Genomic DNA, 20880 nt, shown 5'->3' on the forward strand with positions numbered 1-20880 from the left:
GAGAGAGAAAAAGTGAGAAAGCAAGCCGCCAGGTCCAGGACTCGAACTATGGTTGGCCATATATGGGAGTCCAATGCCCTTAACCACAGTGCCACCTGCTGGCCCCTCTTCATTTTTAATAATGTTACATACTTTATAAAAAATACCTTACCTATTCTAAGTTGTATATTTTATATGTTGATCAGATGCTTATCTGTAGATTATTAGAACATAATTAGTGTTTCATTTGCTGCAGACTTTAAAGCTTTGAAAATTTATCAACTGAAGTTATTATAATAAAATAAATAGTAATAATAATTAATGCCTTGAGAAAAATTAGGTTCGTATGGGAAATTCACCCTTCTCACATGGAAATAAGTTATCCTGTACATAGTGACTCTCTTTAGGGGGTAATTTTTTTATTAAAATATTGAGTTATACTGTAATTCAATGTTTTAAACAGTAAAACCAGTTATAGATAGTATTTACACGTCAGCCTGGGATATTATAAAACTGAACAGTCTAGAGAGAGAAAGAAAGATACATTAAAACCCGTGAAGTATTTGAGTACGCCTCTTCGTCCAGGGTGTATTTTCCCCAGGGAAGCAAAACGTGCACAAACATGTTGCCCACTCAAGTGCGCTGCAGAGAAAGGGACCACGCGTCATGTCCAGATAGAAACCGTGAAAGGAAGAAAGCTTGGAAGTAGTTCCTGGCTGCACTGCTTCCTCTCCACAGCTGTCTGTGTGCTTACACACATAAACCACAACAGAAATCACTTTCTTCTACATCAAGATTTTATCCTGAGAATAAAACAGAAAGCAACTACCTCCTTCTTTCAAATGTATTCTATAGAACTCTTGGTTTGGGTGCGGGGTGGCGAGGTAGGGAAATCCGATCTCCGTTCTGTTTTCAGTGTTTCTCTAATGCTATCTGTGCAGGTATTGAAGTAAGGGGGTCCTTGGGTTTTGACCAGAGGATGCTATTTCACTATAAGCATTTAGTGACTTCTCTGGTAGAGGGGTACTGTACATGATCGTTTAAACCAGTTCCTTACTCCTGCTGTAACAGATCTGGGATAAGCACCAGGGAAGGAAGATAGGAGGTACTACCTAGCACCGGGTTCCACGATCCAGATTTCAGTTTTGTCCTTTCGAAGACATGTGAAGAGTTGCCTGTAAATCATCTAAGATAGTGGTAGCCTATGCTGCCGTTTTGTCTGTGTGCTTTTTAAGAGTGGAGTATCTTTGAGACTTTCAGTGTAATTACATTTTGCTTAAAACTACTTATGGTCCTTGAGAAAAACCACAAGAAGCTAAGTGATTTTTTAAGCAGTGTAAGCCATCCCATGTTCATTTTCTTTGAGTGAATACATCTTCCATATTTCATCCAGTCCTCAAAAGTATTTTATTTTTGTGTTCCTCCTTATGCTTTTTTTTTCTGATGTGTTTATACTTAATGCCCTGTTTTCAGTCTGAGATCCCAAGTAAACAGCCTGAGACATCTGATGATATCATTCCTCAAAAGGTAAAACACAAATTACCATAAAAGAATGCCAACTACGTGCAGGTTTTTGTTTGGTTTTGTTTTGTTCTTTAGTGCATGGTAGATTAGACTAACTTAAAAGACTGGCTTTCCATTTGTTCTTTCTGTAAGAAAAGTTGGTTTCATTCTTATAGAGAGATGTTGTTCTACTTTCTCTGCTTTATTCTAATTGGCTCTTTCTAGGGTTTGTATGCTGCTCACTAACAGGCCGAGTGTTCACTGCTCTCACTGGAAAATGTGCATTGCTTCACACTGAAACTAACAGGTTACTAGGCATGTTAGTAATGGGCAGCCTGGTATTTTCAACTTTTTTTCAATTACTCATTTAATTCTTATAGCTATTAAAGTGTATATTTTAAGACTATAAAAGTCTCATCTTTTAATTTTTTTTTTAATCAGAAGGAGTTCATGGAAACTAAAAGTATATGATCACTTTTTGAAGTGTAATTTTAATTTATTTAGTATGAAAGTCTATTTAGTATGAAAGTTATTTTCATTCTCTAGAAAGATGCAACACATGATTCAGTAAAAATGTAGTTCTTTAGAACCAGGAAATGGCCTTCAAAATTCTTGTAATTCAAGTGTAAGCCTGTGTACGAGGTCAGTAACCAAGTAGATGTTATCCTTCATCTATTAATTCATTGTCTTGCCCATCACTAACTATGCTTTCATCTTTTTAAATATTAGCAATTTTGAGTTGAAGATCACTGTCATACCCCATCCAGAAGAACTGTTACGCTACAAAGTTTACTACCTTTCTTTATGTTCAAAAATAACTGCACCGTTCTTTGTATTTTACCCATCCAGTTGATCCTCTCATAATTGTAATATTATTTTATGTTATTTTAATACTTTCCTACGTCATGTAATGTTTTCCAGTCTCCATTGCTATGTATCATTCTTTAGTTTACTCGCAGTTTTCTTTATTCCCTGACTTGGTAGCTGAAGTTAAAAGAAGAATAATGTAGCTTTCAGTTATAGCTTTTTGTCTAAAAATTGGTTCAGTATTTTAATCTAAATATCCTATCCACACAGATACTTGTTTTTCTATGTTAGTTGGAAATCACCTTAAACAACAAAAAAAGGTGCTACTTCAATGAGCATCATGATAGATGATACATACCAACTATTTGAACTTGAAGAGGAGACATAAAATAGAATATTTTTAGATATTCTTACTCATTGGAGAGAAGTAAAATATTTAGAATGAGAATGACTTTTTTTTTAAGTTTCAAACTTCATCTTTTTTTCTTAATTGTTAATCCGAGTCTAGATCTAATTCTTATCCAAGGAACTTACATACATACAAGTTTTCCCATCCATGATTTTAAATTTTGAAGGATATTTTATACCTTAATTTCTCTTTATTAATGATTTTTAAGGAAAAAAATGTTAAGTCACTTGGAGAACCTGTTCTTTAAATAAAGATGAATTATTCTGCAAAAGAGTTGTTCTTTTAGCATATGCCAAAACAGTAAATCTTTCATTATGTTTTTGATAACCAGTTTCCTTTTCAAAATGAATTTATGTATACTCTTGTTATGGTCATCTAGTTAGTAATTTATGGATCATATTATTTGATACAATAAAATAGTAAACAATGAGAAACTTTACTAATTGGAAGTACCAACTTGTAGTGGTCAGCCAACCAGAGAGCACCATTTGGCATGAAACTTCTTGATTCCATGTTGAGTCAGGCCTCTGGAAAGATCTGGCCTTTTCCAGAGTTCGTATAAAACTCGGGAATATGGGAAAGAAGAGGCCAGTGTTGAGTCTCTATCTCAAGTACACAGATATCTGAAGTAAACACTCAGCTTATTTCAAATGAATGGATAGCCTTTTAGGCCTGACCTAGTTACTTTCCGTGGGGTAGAAGCAGTCCCAGGCTCCTCACAGACTAGGTCTCCTTACAGCTCGGTGCTCAACAGTGAGCACTCTTGTTCCTCTCAAATGGAGAGTTCCGTGATACATTGGTGAGGATGTACAATGCTAACATGAGAGCATTGTTTGACTAGAGATTTTTATTTCCATCTAGAAGAGCAAAACTACTCACATTGTTATTTCATATATGTCTTTAAAGAGCAATAGGATTTAAAAATAGAGTAACACTATCCAAGAGTCTGTGGGTTTACTGTCTTAATACAGTTTATTAACACCCCTAAAAAAAAGTTAACATGAATCTTGACATCACACAATTCCTCAAGTTGCTTGGCTTTAATTCTTGGAGGTACTTATCTGAGTCATTTTCTTTCGGTGCTTCTTAGAAACCTGCTCGATACAGAAGAGCCATTAGCTATGACAGTAAAGAGTACTACATGCGACTAGCCTCTGGCAATCCGGCCATTGTCCAGGATGCCATTGTAGAGAGTGCAGAAGGAGAAGCTGCCCAGCAAGAACCCGAGCATGGCGAAGACACCATCGCTAAGGTCAAAGGTCAGCCTTCCTCTTTGATTTTGATTCAAAATCTTTTTGTAACATCCCTTTTATTTGAATTTACATGAAAATATGAGCAACTATGAGCAGTAGGGCCAACCTTAAAAGTACCCATACAGGAGTCAGCAGATGGCATGATGGTTAAGATGCTGAATTTCATATGGCCAACTCTGCAGTTCAAGTCCCGAACCCGGTGGCCTAGAATACACACCTGACACATATACCTGCATGCTCAGAATGCTGAGAGGAAAATGAAGGAGAAGGGGTTACGGTGTTGCCATCACCTTAAGGAATGATTTCTCACCTTCCCTCTCTTCCTGTCTCTTTCCAGTGAGCACACACACCATGTGGCAAAAAAAAAAGTATAAATAAACACATACACACATACATCCATACAAATTTTATCATCTCACCCTTTTTAAAGATTGATTTCTTTGTAGGTTGAGTGCCTCTTACATGAAATGATTAGGACAAGATGTTTCAAATTTCAGGTTTTTGGGGGAAACTCTGGAATATTTGCATTTTTATAATGAGTTATTGCTAGGAATGGGGCCCAAATCTAAACATAGAATTCTCTTCTATATATACTTTATGTATCTTAGTTTGAAGGTAATTGGAAAATTCAGTCTAAAACACTTCAAAATGGGAAACTTTTAAAAAGTATCTGTAATAAGGTGACTTATTCCATGAATGAGTGAAACAGAAAGACGGCACCCCAGCAGGGTCTCAAGATTGCAACTGTCAGTCCTCAGCCAGCCCTGCATCTTTGGCAGACCTGTGCCCAGCATACTCAGAGAGGTCTCTGACCCTTAACCAGGAACCTATCCATGTGGAACTGCCTGGTAAAGTGTTATGTTTTACCCTAGCACAACCATCTGGCCCCCAGAATTCAAAAGTTTTGAGCATCACATAACACTGTAAAATTCCACACCTGACATCATGTGATAGGTCCAAGTCAAAATGCTGCAATACAAAGTGTTGTATAGGACCAACCTTGTGGTATTCACATGGCCAACCATGGTATGAATCCCGGCCCCAGTGGCTTGAAAAACACACTGAGTGTGTGTGTGTGTGTGTGTGTGTGTGTGTGTGCGTGTGTAAGTGTGAGTGCTCACACCCCTAGAAAATTATGGCTTGACCACAAGCGGCTGGGTCCAGGACTCGAACTGCAGAGTCAGCCATATGGGATCTAGCCACCTTAACCACCATGTCACTTGGCCAGCCCCATATCACAATCACTCTTATAACTCGATATCTTTATTTGTATTTGTAATAGTGATTAATCATTTATTTATGGTGTTCCCTTGGTGACACCTATCTGTGAGCAACACAGTTCCTACTGTTTATTATGCTAAGTTCTCTGTTTAATATCTGATACTTAGAGATAATTTACAATATACTAAACATAACTCTGAGCATTTTGCATGCATTATCACCTCTTTCAATCTTCCAACAGTCCTCTGAGGTAGACGGTATTCTTGTCCCAGTTGTATAGATGAGAAAACCGAGGTTCAGAAAGGGCACGTATTTTCCAAGGTCACACACCATCAACTCTAGAGCCTGTGCTCCTAACCACTGATAGGTGCTGCCTCCCTGTATCTTCCAGAGTTATCTCAAATTAAAAGTGTAAGAGGGACTATATGAAACTAAACTACTCCACAAATGGCCCCCCCATGTCACGTGGCCCTCTTGGTTATTATACTGTAGGTCTGGTCAAGCCTCCTCTAAAGCGCTCTCGATCTGCACCTGATGGCGGAGATGAGGAGAACCAAGAGCAGTTACAAGACCAGATTGCTGAGGCCAGCTCTATAGAAGAGGAGGAGAAGACAGATAATGCCACCTTACTGCGTCTGTTAGAGGAAGGAGAAAAGGTACCGTGCGTCTGTAACATACAGATTGTTATTACATGGTGGCTCTTGCCATGGTTCTCTATTTCAAGTCCCCAAAGACATCCTATCCTATAATCTGACCTTGTGCTTTTCTTAACACCTCTATCATTCCAGCAACCATCTACAAACACCTTTAGCCAATCTGTAACATTGCCGTTAGCCTCGTATTTAACCCTGTTCTCCTTCACTCACAGAAGACTATCGCCTTCCTGTTTCTGTCTCAGTCTCAACCACTTACCCTGCCAGCCTTTCCAGGCTTACTGATAAACTGCCTTGCAGCCTGAGCCCCTGCAGCATCATCCACCTGGCAGCTCATTGCATCTACCATGTTGATTTTCACTCTATGCTCCACTCATGCTACGTTTTCTACCAAAAAGCGCCTCTCTCCTTCACTCACACAACCTCTGTCCTAGTATCTCCCACTCAAACAAAGGATGCTTTCCTTGACTGTCCTGGCAGCTCAGGCTTCCTTAGTTACCCCTTCTCTGTGCTTTTATTCTAATGCCTTATACTGGGTCATTGGGAAAGTCACGATGTATTTTTTTCTATGCAAACATGTGTCATAACTTTTCTGACAATCCAATATATGTCATTGTATCACCGTGTTATAATTACCTGTTTCTGTATCTGTCTTTCCCCTAGATGGCACACTCCTTATAAGCAGGCATTGTTTCTAATTCTTCCTTGTTGCCCGACACTATTCTAATCATGTAATATTGGGTCATCAGGAAAGTCATGATGCATTATTGCATAGAAAAATACGTCATGACTTATCCAGTGACCTAATAGATGCCAAAAAAAACCTTTGACTAGTGGACTGATAGGTTGAATAAAGGAATGAATAAAGGGGAAGGAAGGAATTAAATGTGTAGAAAATAACACCTTTTTTAAAGCATATTCTTTGTGTCTGTTATCTAACCCTTGAGATCTTACCTACTAAGAAATAGTAACCAGAAATTGGGGTATAATTAAAACAGTCCTGTTCAAATTTGTATGCTAATTCATCTCTAATGAAAATATTGAGTGAACAGTCATGTAACTATGAAGGAACGTCAGATTTCAAGGAGGCACCTGAGAGCCTCTTGAGACCTTAGGAATTTATATATATATAATTATATAGTATGTATTTATATATATAGTATTTATATATGTGTGTATGTATGTATTTATATATAGATGTATGTATATATATATAGATGTATGTATTTATATATAGATGTATGTATATACATATGTATGGTTTTTTTTTTAAGAGATTTTTGTTATAGGACGAGTACGCTCACCAGGAAGACAGAGATAGAGAGAAATTACACCCAGGGGGGATGGCCACACTTGAGATCCTGGGCACGCACACACATGCGCCCAGCGTGAGTTTTAAGCCACCGGGTCTGAGAGTCAAACCATGGTTGACCACATGGGAGTTCAGTGACATAGCCATTATGCTAACTGCTAGTCCCAGGAATGTTGTTTTGTTTTTGTTTTTGTTTTGTTTTATCTAAACTCTGGTTACACCATATTTTTAGCATTTGAAAGTTTATTACTGGACCAAACTGTGGCCTTGTGGACCTGTATCCCACATGGCCAACTGTACACTTTGAATCCTGGCCCCAGCAGCTTAGAAACATGCTGGGTGTGTTTGTGAGTGTCCAAAATCCTGACAGGATTGAGAAATGAAGAAGGGATTTTAGTTTGACCACACTCTATTGGGGGGGGATACTTTCACCCTCTCCCTCTCTCTGTCTTACTGTCTCTCTCTGGCGAGTACACTTACCCTCTGGTGAATTTTTTAGAAAGAAACAAAACTCACTAAGCTGTACCTTTGCAAAATAATTGTGTGTGAGTGAGTGTGTATGATACTATACTTCAGTAATATCTTTTAAGAAGTATGTTAAAGTCCAGCCATAGAGGGATACCCTGCTAAGACACTATTGTCCATAGCCTGGGATCATATGGGAGGAGGCCTAGGTTCAAATCCCAATCCAGCCTAAAGGCTGGGCACAGTGGTGCACACCTGTAATCCCAGTGACCAGAGGAGCCTGATGCAGAAGAAGCATAAGCTCAAGGCTAGCCTGGGCAACCTAGCAACACCCTGTCTAAAAAGAACTGCGTGTGGTGACACATGCCTGTAGTCCAAACCTAGAGGCAGAGGCAGAAGGTTTGTGCCATGGCAAGACCCTGTCTTAGAAAAATAAGCCCCAAAATAATATATTCATATTTTTCCTGTGATATTCCGCACTTTTATTATTGATATAATTCAAATGTGACAATAAAAATTGACGTTCATTTAGATGTTTTAGAAAATCTATTGTAAGGACCAGTAGATGGTGTAATGGTTACGTTGCTGGATTCCAGGCGTGTATGCGTGTTCACCCAAGATCTCAAGAGGATAATGGTGAAGGGGTTGCGATGTGTCCATCCCCCTCGTGGGGGTGATATCTCACTTTCTGTGTCTCTCTGTCTCTCTGGTGAGCACATGTACCCTATAGCAAAAATATCTTTAAAATAAAAAGGGGGGGCATCTGTTGTAATGGTTTTATTTTTTAAACTTTTAACCTCATAAGTACAGTTTTTATTCTGATTGCTTTAAGTTTGAATACTTGAGGAAATGTACTCAGAGTGACATTTATTTGACATTTGTATGCCTCTGATTTAGTTGCTGATATATATTGTATTTCCTTGATTCATGTTAAATTGAGCTTAAGCAAGAAGGAATTTTACTAAGAATTAACTGCAGCCTTTCGGAAAGAAAACAATACTTAACATTGAGACATTTACAACCCTTTCTCCTGTGAGGAAAATATGGTCTCTGCCAAACTTGACTTTTTACAGTGACCAAGTCTGCCAGGGAGGCAGGGCAGAATACAGACGCTGAGTGAATGGGGACGGATTCCACAGTTCCAGCCCCAGGGGGTGTTAGGGATAAAGAAGAAAGTGAACTCTGTGGGAGAGGAGACATCCAACAATTCCTAAAATAATCATTACCTCGTCTTAGCTCTTACAGCAAGGTAGTGATGTAAAAATTGACAGATGAAGACCCAGAACTCAGAGACATTGACACATTTGACCAAAGCTACAACTGTGAAGTGACAGAACTGGGAATTCACCCCGAATTAGTAGGCCCTGCGGGCACCTTTACTCCGTGTCACCTTGTTGTCACATGTCACATGGGGCATGACCTTACTCTTACCTCCCTGCGTGTTGCCCTTTCCTGCCAAGCTCATGTCCGTCTCCTTCTGTAAGATCAGGAACCTTATCTAACTTGTTCGTCATGTAGAACACGTCACGTGTGTGCCTTGCACATAATAAGTACTCACTGAGTTATGGGAGGGAAGGAGCAGGAGAATGCAGTACGTGGATGTGAGGGAACAATTGTTCCTTTTTACTAAAGTCAGGAGCACCTCAGACCGCAGTCTAAGCTGATTGTTCTTAACTTTTGTAAATGCTGGCTTACGTGCTTTTAGCTCAGCATGGTTACCCTAACAGATTAATTTTTAAAAAAAGAATTTATCTGAACTTTTAAAGAAAGCCGTATTAACGAATGTTTATGAATTTCTGTGTAGATCCAACACATGTACCGCTGTGCTCGAGTCCAGGGCTTAGACACCAGCGAGGGTCTGCTACTTTTTGGTAAAGAGCATTTTTATGTGATTGATGGATTTACCATGACAGCAACCAGGGAAATAAGAGATATTGAAACCTTACCTCCAAAGTAAGTAAATGAATGAAGAGGTACAATCTCTTAACTGTCTTTAGAAGGTAGAAAATATATTTGTATAGTTTTCATCCAAAAATTGTATTCTAAGTAATACTGCCTCTCACTGTACATTCATCATTACATGTTCCCAAGGACAATTCTCAGTTATTTCAAGAAAATGAAGAAAAAATTTGCCTTGGTCATCATAAAATTTATTTCTATGCAAAATGGAACCCAATGCCAAATTATGTGTAATCTACTGAACACCACAGCTCGGCCTACCCTACCTTAAACATCCTCAGAACGCTTACATCTGCCCACAGTTGGGCAAAATCAACTAGCACAAAGCCTATTTTATAATAAGTGTTGAATATCTCATGATTTTACTGATTACTAAAAGTGAAAAGCAGAGTGGTTGTATGGATACCCAAAGTACAGTGTCTACCAAATGCTTATCGCTTTTATACGTCATAAAGTCAAAAAAATTGTACGTTGAACCATTGTTAGGTCAGGGATGTCTGTACTCTTACAAATGCAAGCGTGTTCCCATGTACTGGGAGTACCCTAGAAACAGTAGGACAGGCACAGGCGGAGACTGACCGACCGAGTTGTACCCATCTGCCAGTCCCATGATGGACAGGACGGTTGGCCATGGAAAACACAGAAGACAGAGCGATAAGGAAAAAGGTTAACACCTGGGAAATCAACCACCTTTTCTCTTCCTTTGCCATTTGAACACATAGCACTTAAATACAGTCATAGTTTCTGCACTTTCATTCTTAGAAAATGTTTTAACTAATTAGTGTCAGTAGTAAACAGGGACATACTGTGGCATTCATGGGACCTTCCTCCCTACAAAAATGTTAAAAGTTTTTTTTTTTTTTTTTCAATTTTTTTCGTTGGGATTTTATAAAATAAAAATAAAACATCTTCTTGGGCCAGTATGCCAACCATGCCTGGTGGCTGTTGTTCTTTTTTTTTTCTTTTTTTAATTAAAAAATCCACAATTTAAATGCACCATAGTGTAGAGAGACATACAGTGCTAAACTTCCATAATAGTCAGTGGAACAGTAAAACATCACATGTACAGAACACAAAATTTGGATGAACCGAAATTATAAGTTAAAACAAAATCTAATTTCAGAAAACAAAAGCAAAAATATCAAGAATCCCTGACTTATTCTTAACCCTAATGAAATTTCACTGGACACAAGGCATGTTGTCTGAGGAATCCACAGTATGATTAGTTGATCCTGACAGCAATAAGGGGATTTCCAAAATCATAGTAATCTAAGGTAGTTCTTTATATACCAGGTAGCTGACAAATTATTCTTGTAAACGTACTGTTAACTGAATATTTTGATAAATTGTTCTCCCACCCCATTCATATTACCTCTTGCTATCTTCTTCTTTCTTTTTCTCTTGGCCACCTGTAGTATGCATGAGCCAATTATCCCTAGAGGAGCCAGGCAGGGTCCTAGTCAGCTCAAGAGAACCTGCAGCATCTTTGCATATGAAGACATCAAGGAGGTACATAAAAGGAGGTATCTGCTACAGGTGAGTCAATTCAGTTGGACCAAATGTTTCATTGTGTTACTTTATTTGGGAGATGTATTATTTTAAAAGCTGCCATGAGGGACTAGCAGTTTGCGTAATGGCTGTGTCGCTGAACTCCCATGTAGTTGACCGTGGTTCGAGTCCCGGACCCAGTGGCTTAAATTCACACCAGGCACATGTGTGTGCATGCCCAAGATCCTGAGAGGAGAATGGAGGAGAAGGGATTGCGGTGTGGCCATCCCTCCCTGGGGGGGATGATCTCTCGCTTTCTGTCTCTGTCTTTCTGGCGAGCGCACGCACCCTATAGCAAAAACCTCTCCCCCCCAAAAAAAAAAGCTGCAATGAAAACTCTCTAAAGGATCCGCATTTTTCTTGAAAGTCTTTGATTTGGTTTTATGATAGACAGTTCCGTTGACAGGGGTGCACAGCATGATGCAATGCATCTCTCTCTTTTTTAACATAATCTGAAATTAGGGGGGAGCTTTGTTATCCACCCTCCCTTGAAGCTATCCATATAGATAGCTTCAGATAACATTATAATTGTCTTTTAATCTAAAAATTATATCCTCACTGTAATTTCACAAAATTGTCATTTTATAATTATTTTGATCATTATTCTGTTGTTAAAGATTTTAGAAATATTATCATTTGAGCAGAGGGGCAGCTCATGACATGTGGTTAAGGTGGCTGTATCCCATATAGCCAACTATACAGTTTGAGTCCCAGACCTAGCAGCTTGAGAAATGCACAGGGTGTGTGAACATGTGTGCTCAAAATCCCAAAAGAAGGGAGAAGTGGAAGAGAAGGGATTGCAATATGGCCATTCCCCATGGTGATGGTTTTCTTACTTTCCCTCTCTTTCTCTGTCTCTATCTCTATCTGTCTCTGTCTCAAGCAAGTACATGTACCCTCTGGCAAATATATTTTTTTTAAAAGTCAAGCAGAGAGACCAGCAGATGACGTAATGTTTAAGTCTCTGGACTCCCATGTAGTCGACCACAGTTCAAGTCTCAGCCCTGGCAGCTTAAAATTTACTCGGGGCACGTATGCATGCATGCCCTAAATCCCAAGAGGTGGCTAGAGGAGAAGGGGTTGCAGCGTGGCCATCCCCCCCCAGGGGGTGATTTCTTGCTTTCTGTCTCTCTGTCTCTCTGTTTCTCCAGTGAGCACACAGGCCATATAGCAAGAAATCTCTTTTTTTTTTTTTAAAAAAAAAAAGCAGAATATCAAATATGCTTATTATGTAGTTTAATCTGAAGAGAATTCATGACTCTAAAATTGTTCTTTATTAAACTAATTTATTTAACACTGTAAAAATTTCATAGTGGAAAGGTTAATATACTTATTTGGAAAGTTCTGTTTTTTATTTCAATATTTTTTTTCTCTGATCATTTCAGCCTATTGCTGTGGAAGTTTTCTCTGGAGATGGACGGAATTACCTCCTTGCTTTTCAGAAAGGAATTAGAAACAAAGTCTATCAAAGGTCTGGTTTATGAGGGATACTTTGTATGCTATCATGGGAAGAGATGGGAGGTGGAAACTATTGCCGATTCAGCTAGTTTTTAAAAATCTAGAATTTAGATTAGTGAGTCAACATATTTGAAGAAAATATTTGTTTTATTTTTGCCACCCTCTTGAAAATATGCTCTAAGTAGCTTTTAAAATGATGCAGTTCAAAGGATTACACTGTGACCAGTCCTTTTGGGGAGGGATACTTTCTCTCCCTGTCTCTCTCTATTTTTCTCTGTCTCACACACACATACTCAAGAAAAAATAAATATAATGCAGTTCTATTGTGAAATACCATTTTTCTTCCTGATAACTTGTCATTGAAAGCTATCTTATAACTAAGTCCTGAACCATTAAATATAAAAAGATGTTTTTATCTGTAGCTTGAAAAAATAGCATTCAGGTTCAAAATAGGCTTTTATGTTTACCAAAATTATAATAATGCTGTATCTTATTGTTGAGTGTAAGCATTTCCTTTAGAAATTATTTTCAAATGATATTCTTCCTTTCCTTGAAAGAAGATTGAGGTGCCTTTATTCTTGAAAAAAAAATCATAGCCAAAGGAAGCAGTTACTATAGTTAAGTATAGTTCATCCTTGTTAAACTACGCTTAAAACTAGAGGAGAAGGGGTTGCAGCGTGGCCATCCCCCCCCAGGGGGTGATTTCTTGCTTTCTGTCTCTCTGTCTCTCTGTTTCTCCAGTGAGCACACAGGCCATATAGCAAGAAATCTCTTTTTTTTTTTTTAAAAAAAAAAAGCAGAATATCAAATATGCTTATTATGTAGTTTAATCTGAAGAGAATTCATGACTCTAAAATTGTTCTTTATTAAACTAATTTATTTAACACTGTAAAAATTTCATAGTGGAAAGGTTAATATACTTATTTGGAAAGTTCTGTTTTTTATTTCAATATTTTTTTTCTCTGATCATTTCAGCCTATTGCTGTGGAAGTTTTCTCTGGAGATGGACGGAATTACCTCCTTGCTTTTCAGAAAGGAATTAGAAACAAAGTCTATCAAAGGTCTGGTTTATGAGGGATACTTTGTATGCTATCATGGGAAGAGATGGGAGGTGGAAACTATTGCCGATTCAGCTAGTTTTTAAAAATCTAGAATTTAGATTAGTGAGTCAACATATTTGAAGAAAATATTTGTTTTATTTTTGCCACCCTCTTGAAAATATGCTCTAAGTAGCTTTTAAAATGATGCAGTTCAAAGGATTACACTGTGACCAGTCCTTTTGGGGAGGGATACTTTCTCTCCCTGTCTCTCTCTATTTTTCTCTGTCTCACACACACATACTCAAGAAAAAATAAATATAATGCAGTTCTATTGTGAAATACCATTTTTCTTCCTGATAACTTGTCATTGAAAGCTATCTTATAACTAAGTCCTGAACCATTAAATATAAAAAGATGTTTTTATCTGTAGCTTGAAAAAATAGCATTCAGGTTCAAAATAGGCTTTTATGTTTACCAAAATTATAATAATGCTGTATCTTATTGTTGAGTGTAAGCATTTCCTTTAGAAATTATTTTCAAATGATATTCTTCCTTTCCTTGAAAGAAGATTGAGGTGCCTTTATTCTTGAAAAAAAAATCATAGCCAAAGGAAGCAGTTACTATAGTTAAGTATAGTTCATCCTTGTTAAACTACGCTTAAAATTTACCTTTTAAAAGAAAAACAAGGGAACCAGCAGGTGACGTGGTGGTTAAGGCACAGGAATTTCCACATGGCTGATGACAGGTCGAGTCCCAGACCTGGCAGCTTGCTTTCTCACCGCCCCCCACTCTCTCTCTCTTGCTCTCGCTCTTGCTCTGTCTTTCTCTGGCAAAACTCATGTGAAAAAATAATAAATAAATAAATAAAGTAATTCTTAAAAAGAAAAGAAAAACTGTATATACCCATGGTGCCTGAAGATATTTCTATTGAGTAATAAGGCTTTTTAAAATTGAGCATAGTGATGAGAGGCATTTTCTTGTTCTTCGGAATATGGTGTAGACCTTGGCAATCCCTCTATTACAGAAAATCTTACATTTCAGATTACTTCCATGAAAAATAACTAATGCCATGCAACATTGCTTTTGTTGCAGTATAGTAATATTATCTATAAGCACTTGGGAAATGAAAGTCGCTCTTGAAATGAAAAGTACCTCTGGATGCTGATTAGTAATCTAAAACTCTATGTAAAATGACCACAATTCACTTTCACTTATGTGACTTAATGGTGATAATGCTTTCAACACTAGGAAATGATTAGCTCTTCATAGATAGAAGCTGCCATGAGGGGATGAGTTTATCTTTTTCTGAAATTTTCCTGTACATATGCCAAGTTCAAGGCTTCCATCCATTCCGGGAATTTTCCCATAATTCTCTTTGACCTTTAAAAATCTTATATTGACACTGTGAGCAACTCAAAAAACCTTATAACACTGTCATGTAAAGGTTCCACCTTGTATGTGTCTTCATTGGTTTACTGATGTCTGTCCTGTCATTTGGTTAGCTATCATCGCTACTGTCATGAAAATATTTAGCTGTTAATTGCTCTTTAAGACTTCATTAATTTGAGCCAGCAGATGTCATGTGGGTTAAGGTGCTAGACTCCCACATGGCCAGCTGTGGTTTGAGTCCCAGACCTAGCGGCTTGCTTTCTCACTTTATCTCTCTGTGTGTGTCTCTGTCTCTCTGGTGAACACATGTGTCCTTTAGCAAATTTTAAAATAATAAATATTTGTTTTACAAAAAGGCTTCATTAACGTGACTCAGTTCCTGCAAATCAGTGTTACAAGGTGTTTATTCTTGTGGTAGTATGGCATCATATGTAAAAGTCCAAAATAATAAATTTTGCTATAGCCCTGTGTATTGGGCTTTGGAAGCCATCTTACCTTCTTTCTTTTATAACCCCGAGGGTGTTCTAATTATTATGTATTCATTTCACCTGCTATTTGCTGGGTAATAGGAGGGTAGATGCAACAATTACGACCTAAATGAATCATCTTTTCTTAGACTTCCTTTAGATCGTGACTGAGACATCATTTGCAATTTCATGCTATTTTTATATTTTCCAGGTTTTTGGCTGTAGTGCCATCTCTAACTGACAGTTCAGAATCTGTGTCTGGGCAGCGACCAAACACCAGTGTGGAACAGGGGTAGGTGGTTCGTTTCTCGCACACTATAGTTTAATAGCGAAATTAGGATGATTTATACCGAACAGTATTATTTAACCTTTTTAATGAGTTTTTTTTCTCTGTTGGTGTAAAAAAATTTTTTAAATACTGAAAAGTAGAAAGACGAAAAGATAGAGATATAGAGATAGCTATCTATGTACAAAACTCCCAGAATATACTTTCTTTGGGTCAGTGGGTGGCATGGTTGTTAAAGGTGCTGGACTCCCACATGGCCAACCGAGGTTCAAGTCTCATACCTAGTGGCTTCCTTTCTCTCCCTCTCTCTCTTTCTCTGTCGCTCTCTGGTCAAATTTAAAAATAATAACAAATAAAGTTAAAATAATTTTGAAAGACTTTTTTACTGTATATGATGCCTTCTGCTGTTCTCCATTTCCTTCAGTTCAATTCTATGTTATTTCATATGTTAAAATTCTGATCACAATCCATCAAACTGATTTTGTGACCCACAAATAAAGCCTCTGTTATTTGAAAAATTCCTGGACTAGTTGACTTAAATGTATAAATTCTAAAATTACTCATACATAAAACCGTAATGCCTACACTTTATTTTGTTTTGAATTGTTTTTAGATCTGGATTGCTTAGCACTTTGGTTGGAGAGAAGTCTGTGACTCAGAGATGGGAGGTAAGTTTAATGAATTTTTAGGTTTCCTTAGTAATTTTTAGAGGGTGCAAGTCATACCAGTAAAAGCACTTTAATAATCCATACAATATAGGGACCAGCAGTTAGCGTAAAGGCTATGTCACTGGACTCCCCTGTAGTTGGCCACGGTTCGAATCCCAGACCTGGTGACTTAAAACTCATGCTGGGTGTGTGTGCATGCGTGCCCAAGATCCCAAGAGGAGAATAGAGGAGAAGGGATTGCGGCGTGACCATCCCCCTTGGGGGTGATTTCTCGCTTTCTCTCTCTCTGTCTTTAAGCATGCACCCTATGGCAAAAAAAAAAAACTCTCAAAAAATAATAATAATAATCCATACAATATATATCTTAGGAAGAATGTGTTCTCTTTAGAGGAAAAAAGTGTTTTGTTGTCCCGAAATCAGTTGAAAAGAAACTTATCTTTCACCACATTTTGCATATAAATTTTGTTTTAAATGAACATAGTGGAAATAATTGATTGATCTGAAATGAATCTTTATTTATCTTTCCCAAGAGAGGTGAAATCAGCAACTTCCAGTATCTGATGCACTTGAACACTTTGGCTGGCAGATCATATAATGATCTCATGCAGTATCCTGTCTTTCCCTGGATCCTTGCAGATTACGACTCAGAGGTAAATCTCAAATCATTTTGCCTAAGTGAAACACATTTTCAAAAATAATTAGATATTGTAATTGCCCCCAATTTTTTTTTTCTTTTTTTTTAATGAAGGAGAATGGGAGCAGGTGAAAAGAGATAGGTACTTTGACAGGATGTCACCATGTCACAGTTTTCCTGCCCCAACCTGCCAGTGAATCAGGACCACAAGTGCATGGCACTGTGCCCAGCCTGTTCAGGTCGGACCCAGAACCAAACCTGGCACTCCCACGAAGCCTCAACAACCACGCAGCACTGACCCGATGCTTGCATCACTGCGGCTGCTCCCCAAATAATGTGTTTGCTTCGTAGTGTTCTCAGAAGACACTTACTTCAACGAGTCATGAGGCATTTTAGCTCAGACCATAAAGCGGCTGGATAATTGACCCACTTACTTGGTGTCGGACACTAATTCACAGTGTCTTTTCAGTTTCCTTAAGTGCATATTAATTCGCATCCATTAGTGGATGTCAGAATCTGTCCGTGTGATTTGAATTGTTAGTTAGAAAATGGCAAGGTAATTCTTGTGCCACATAGACTGTTTCTCCCACATACAAGGACTTTTTTTGTACTATCTCTAAGAATCGTCTGACAATTCAACATGTATATGACATAGGGATCAAAATGAACAGCAAACAGGTGAATGCAGTTGTTACCTTTCCTCACTCCCTTGGCCTCCTATCAGATAGAGATCTTTTAACCAGAAAAACCAGAGAAATTTGGTCCTAGGTAAGCAAACAGAGATTATTCATTTTTAAAATTCAGAAATTTGGACCAGCCCCTGGGTCTAGTAGTTAAGGGAACTGGACCCCACAGGCTGACTTTACAGTTTGAATCCCAGCCACAGCAGCTTGGAAAACATGTTGGTCATGTGTGTGTGTCCCCAGTTCCAAAGGAGTGGAGAATGGAGGAGAAAGAATTGTAGAGTGACCATGCCTCATTTTGTGGCTGGGGATTGCTTTCTCTTCCTCTCTCCCTCTCTTTCTCTCTCTCTCAAGTGGGCAGTGTGCACTCTCACAAAAATAAATTTTTAAAAATTCAAAAACTTATTAGACCATGTAATTCATTAGAATTAGGGCTACTTGTATTCCTAGGAACCAGCAGATGGAGTAATGGTTACATCACTGAACTCCCACATTGTCAACCGCGGTTCGAGTCCTAGACCCAGAGGCTTAAAACTCATACTGGGCAGTGTGCGTGTATGTGCCCAAAATCCTGAGAGTGGTGGAGAAGGGATTGCGGCATGACCATTCCCCCTAAGGGGTGATTTCTTGCTCTCTTTCTCACTCTCTGTCTATCCAGAAAGCACACATGCCCTGTAGCAAAAACCTCTCCCAAAAAAAGAAGAAGAAATTTTATTCATTGACATATTACAGAGAAAGATAAAGCTTCTGTCTTTAGAAAATTTTAGTCTAGTGGAGGGACCAGCAGTTGGTGTAATGGTTAGGTCGCTGGACTCCCATGTAGTCAACTGTGATTTGAGTCCTGGACCTAGTGGCTTAAACTCACGCCAGGCGCATGTGCGTGCATGCCCAAGATCCTGAGAGGAGAATGGAGGAGAAGAGATTGTGACGTGGCCATCCCCCCGGGAGGTGATTTCTCACTTTCTCTCTGTCTCTCTCTGTCTTTCTGGCGAGCGCACGCGCCCTATAGCAAAACCCTCTCCAAAAGAGAAAGAAAATTTTGGTCTAGTGAAAGAAATGGAAATCTTCACTACATACATGGATGTATGTGAATGCATATGATGTGTGAAACTATTTGTATGTGTAGTTAATATGCATTTCTAATGCACAGTTAGACAAACAGATGTAATAGAAGGAGAAGAGATCAGAAAGTATGTAAAGTGAAAATATTTTTTCTTCAGTCAGTCAAGGAAACTTATGAGAAATACAGATCTTAAAGAGGTAGAAAGTTCAAAAAGAGTACAGTTTTGTGAGGAAGTTATGGGGAACACTATCAACCTACACTTGAATTTATACCTCAGAAGAACCTGGCAGGTCCCATTATAGAGCCTTCAGCTCTCAACTGCATTGACTGTCCTGGTACAGTACTGACCATTAACCCACATTCCCTATCTTAGTAAAGGGTACCATCATTTTTCAACATCATGATTTGAGAGAAGTTTAAAACTCTCAGTAAAGCAGACTAGCAGTTGGTGTAATGGCTATGTCGCCGGACTCCCATGTAGTCAACTGTGGTTCAAGACCCGGACCCAGTGGCTTAAACTCACGCCGAGCGTGTGTATGTGCATGCCCAAGATCCCGAGAGGAGAATAGAGGAGAAGGGATTGTGATATGGCCATCCCTCCCTGGGGGGTGGGGAGAGTGATTTCTCACTTTCTGTCTCTCTGTCTCTGTCTTTCTGGCGAGCACACGTGCCTTATAGCAAAAACCTCTTCAAAAAAGGAAAGAAAAACCTTAGTAAAGCTCAGTGTAGGAACCTCAGTGTGGCTCCTGCAGTTATCCCAGACCTGCTGTCCTGGGCTACCGCAGCGTCTCTTGTACCTCAGTCACTTTTCACATGTAGCCAGCCTGCCCGGAATTCTCCCCGGTGCCCATCAGCACATCTCCCCACCAACTTATTGACCTGATTAACTGCATTTCGTCCTTGGATGCCCAAGCGTCACCTCTGCGATGGGAGCCTTCTCTTTCTCTCCTCTGTCTGCTCTTCCACACACATCGCCGTGTAGCCATGTGTCATGGCATTTTGTTATTTTACCTTTTCAACCTTTTCAGTCATTGAACTATGGAACTTTCTTTTTTTTTTTTTTTTTTTTTTTAGGTTTTTGCTATAGGGCGCGTGCGCATGCCAGAAAGACAGAGAGCTAGAAAGTGAGAAATCACCCCCCGGGGGGATGGCCACACCGCAATCCCTTCTCCACCATTCCCCTCTCAGGATCTTGGGCATGCACGCACATGCGCCCAGCATGAGTTTAAGCCACCAGATCCAGGACTCAAACCACGGTCGGCTTCATGGGAGTCCAGCGACATAGCCATTATGCTAACTGCTGGGCCCCAGTCATGGAACTTTCTTTAGCAATATGCTGTTGTCATGCTATTGGTCTGGCCTTGGTTCTTGGGCACACTTACATAGTTTCAGTTCCCAACCCCTAGAATAATGCCTGGTACTAAATGAGGTACCATGCATGTAGGCCTTGAGTGGACGCATGTACTAACCTGGCTTATATTTGTAATGTGGATCACTTCCTGCTGCCTGAGATTGTCAAATACACGTTTGACAAACTGGTCAGTCAGCAAGCCCTACAGACACAGATTAAATATTCTATAGGCACATGTTTCACATTTCTACTTCTAACACCCTCAGGGAGTAGATTTTGGGTTATTTTTAAATACACGCATTAGGTTAGCTAGAGATGTGCTTTCAAAATAATGTCTGATAGACTGAAAGAATCCATCTCATTCAAAAGTCACTTGATCTGGTATGATGATACCTTTTTGAAATGAACAAATTCCTGAGTGTTCTACTTTATATCATTTCCAGATGACCTCAAAGAAGAAAATGTTCAAAAGTAAAGTTGGAGATGGGAACCAGCAGTTAGCGTAATGGCTATGTCGCTGGACTCCCACGTAGTTGACCGCGGTTCGTGTCCCAGACCCGGTGGCTTAAAACTCACACCGGGCGCCGTGTGCGTCCGTGCCCAAGATCCCAAGAGGAGAATGGAGAAGGGATTGCAGCGTGACCATCCCCCCTGGGGGGTGATTTCTCGCTTTCTGTCTCTATGTCTCTGTCTGTCTGTCTGGCGAGTGCACGCGCCCTACAGTGAAAATCT

General features: G+C 39.0%; 1 protein-coding gene across 7 annotated transcripts in view; it reads left to right on the forward strand.

Moving 5' to 3' along the window:
- WDFY3 (WD repeat and FYVE domain containing 3) overlaps window positions 1-20880 on the forward strand; it is a 258678-nt gene that overhangs the window by 202189 nt on the left and 35609 nt on the right. For 6 of the 7 annotated variants that reach the window (XM_014585831.2, XM_014585832.2, XM_006143286.3 and 3 more), the window contains 9 exons: window positions 1453-1506; window positions 3789-3957; window positions 5665-5828; window positions 9407-9555; window positions 10977-11097; window positions 12495-12580; window positions 15675-15755; window positions 16363-16417; window positions 16948-17067. In XM_014585831.2, the coding sequence (XP_014441317.1) occupies window positions 1453-1506; window positions 3789-3957; window positions 5665-5828; window positions 9407-9555; window positions 10977-11097; window positions 12495-12580; window positions 15675-15755; window positions 16363-16417; window positions 16948-17067 (999 nt within the window). The remainder of the gene's footprint in view (window positions 1-1452; window positions 1507-3788; window positions 3958-5664; window positions 5829-9406; window positions 9556-10976; window positions 11098-12494; window positions 12581-15674; window positions 15756-16362; window positions 16418-16947; window positions 17068-20880) is intronic. The other variant, XM_014585834.2, reaches the window with a different exon arrangement.

The sequence above is a fragment of the Tupaia chinensis genome, unplaced genomic scaffold (assembly GCF_000334495.1).
Source record: "Tupaia chinensis unplaced genomic scaffold, TupChi_1.0 Scaffold000094_1, whole genome shotgun sequence".
In the NCBI taxonomy this organism is placed as follows: Eukaryota; Metazoa; Chordata; class Mammalia; order Scandentia; family Tupaiidae; genus Tupaia; species Tupaia belangeri.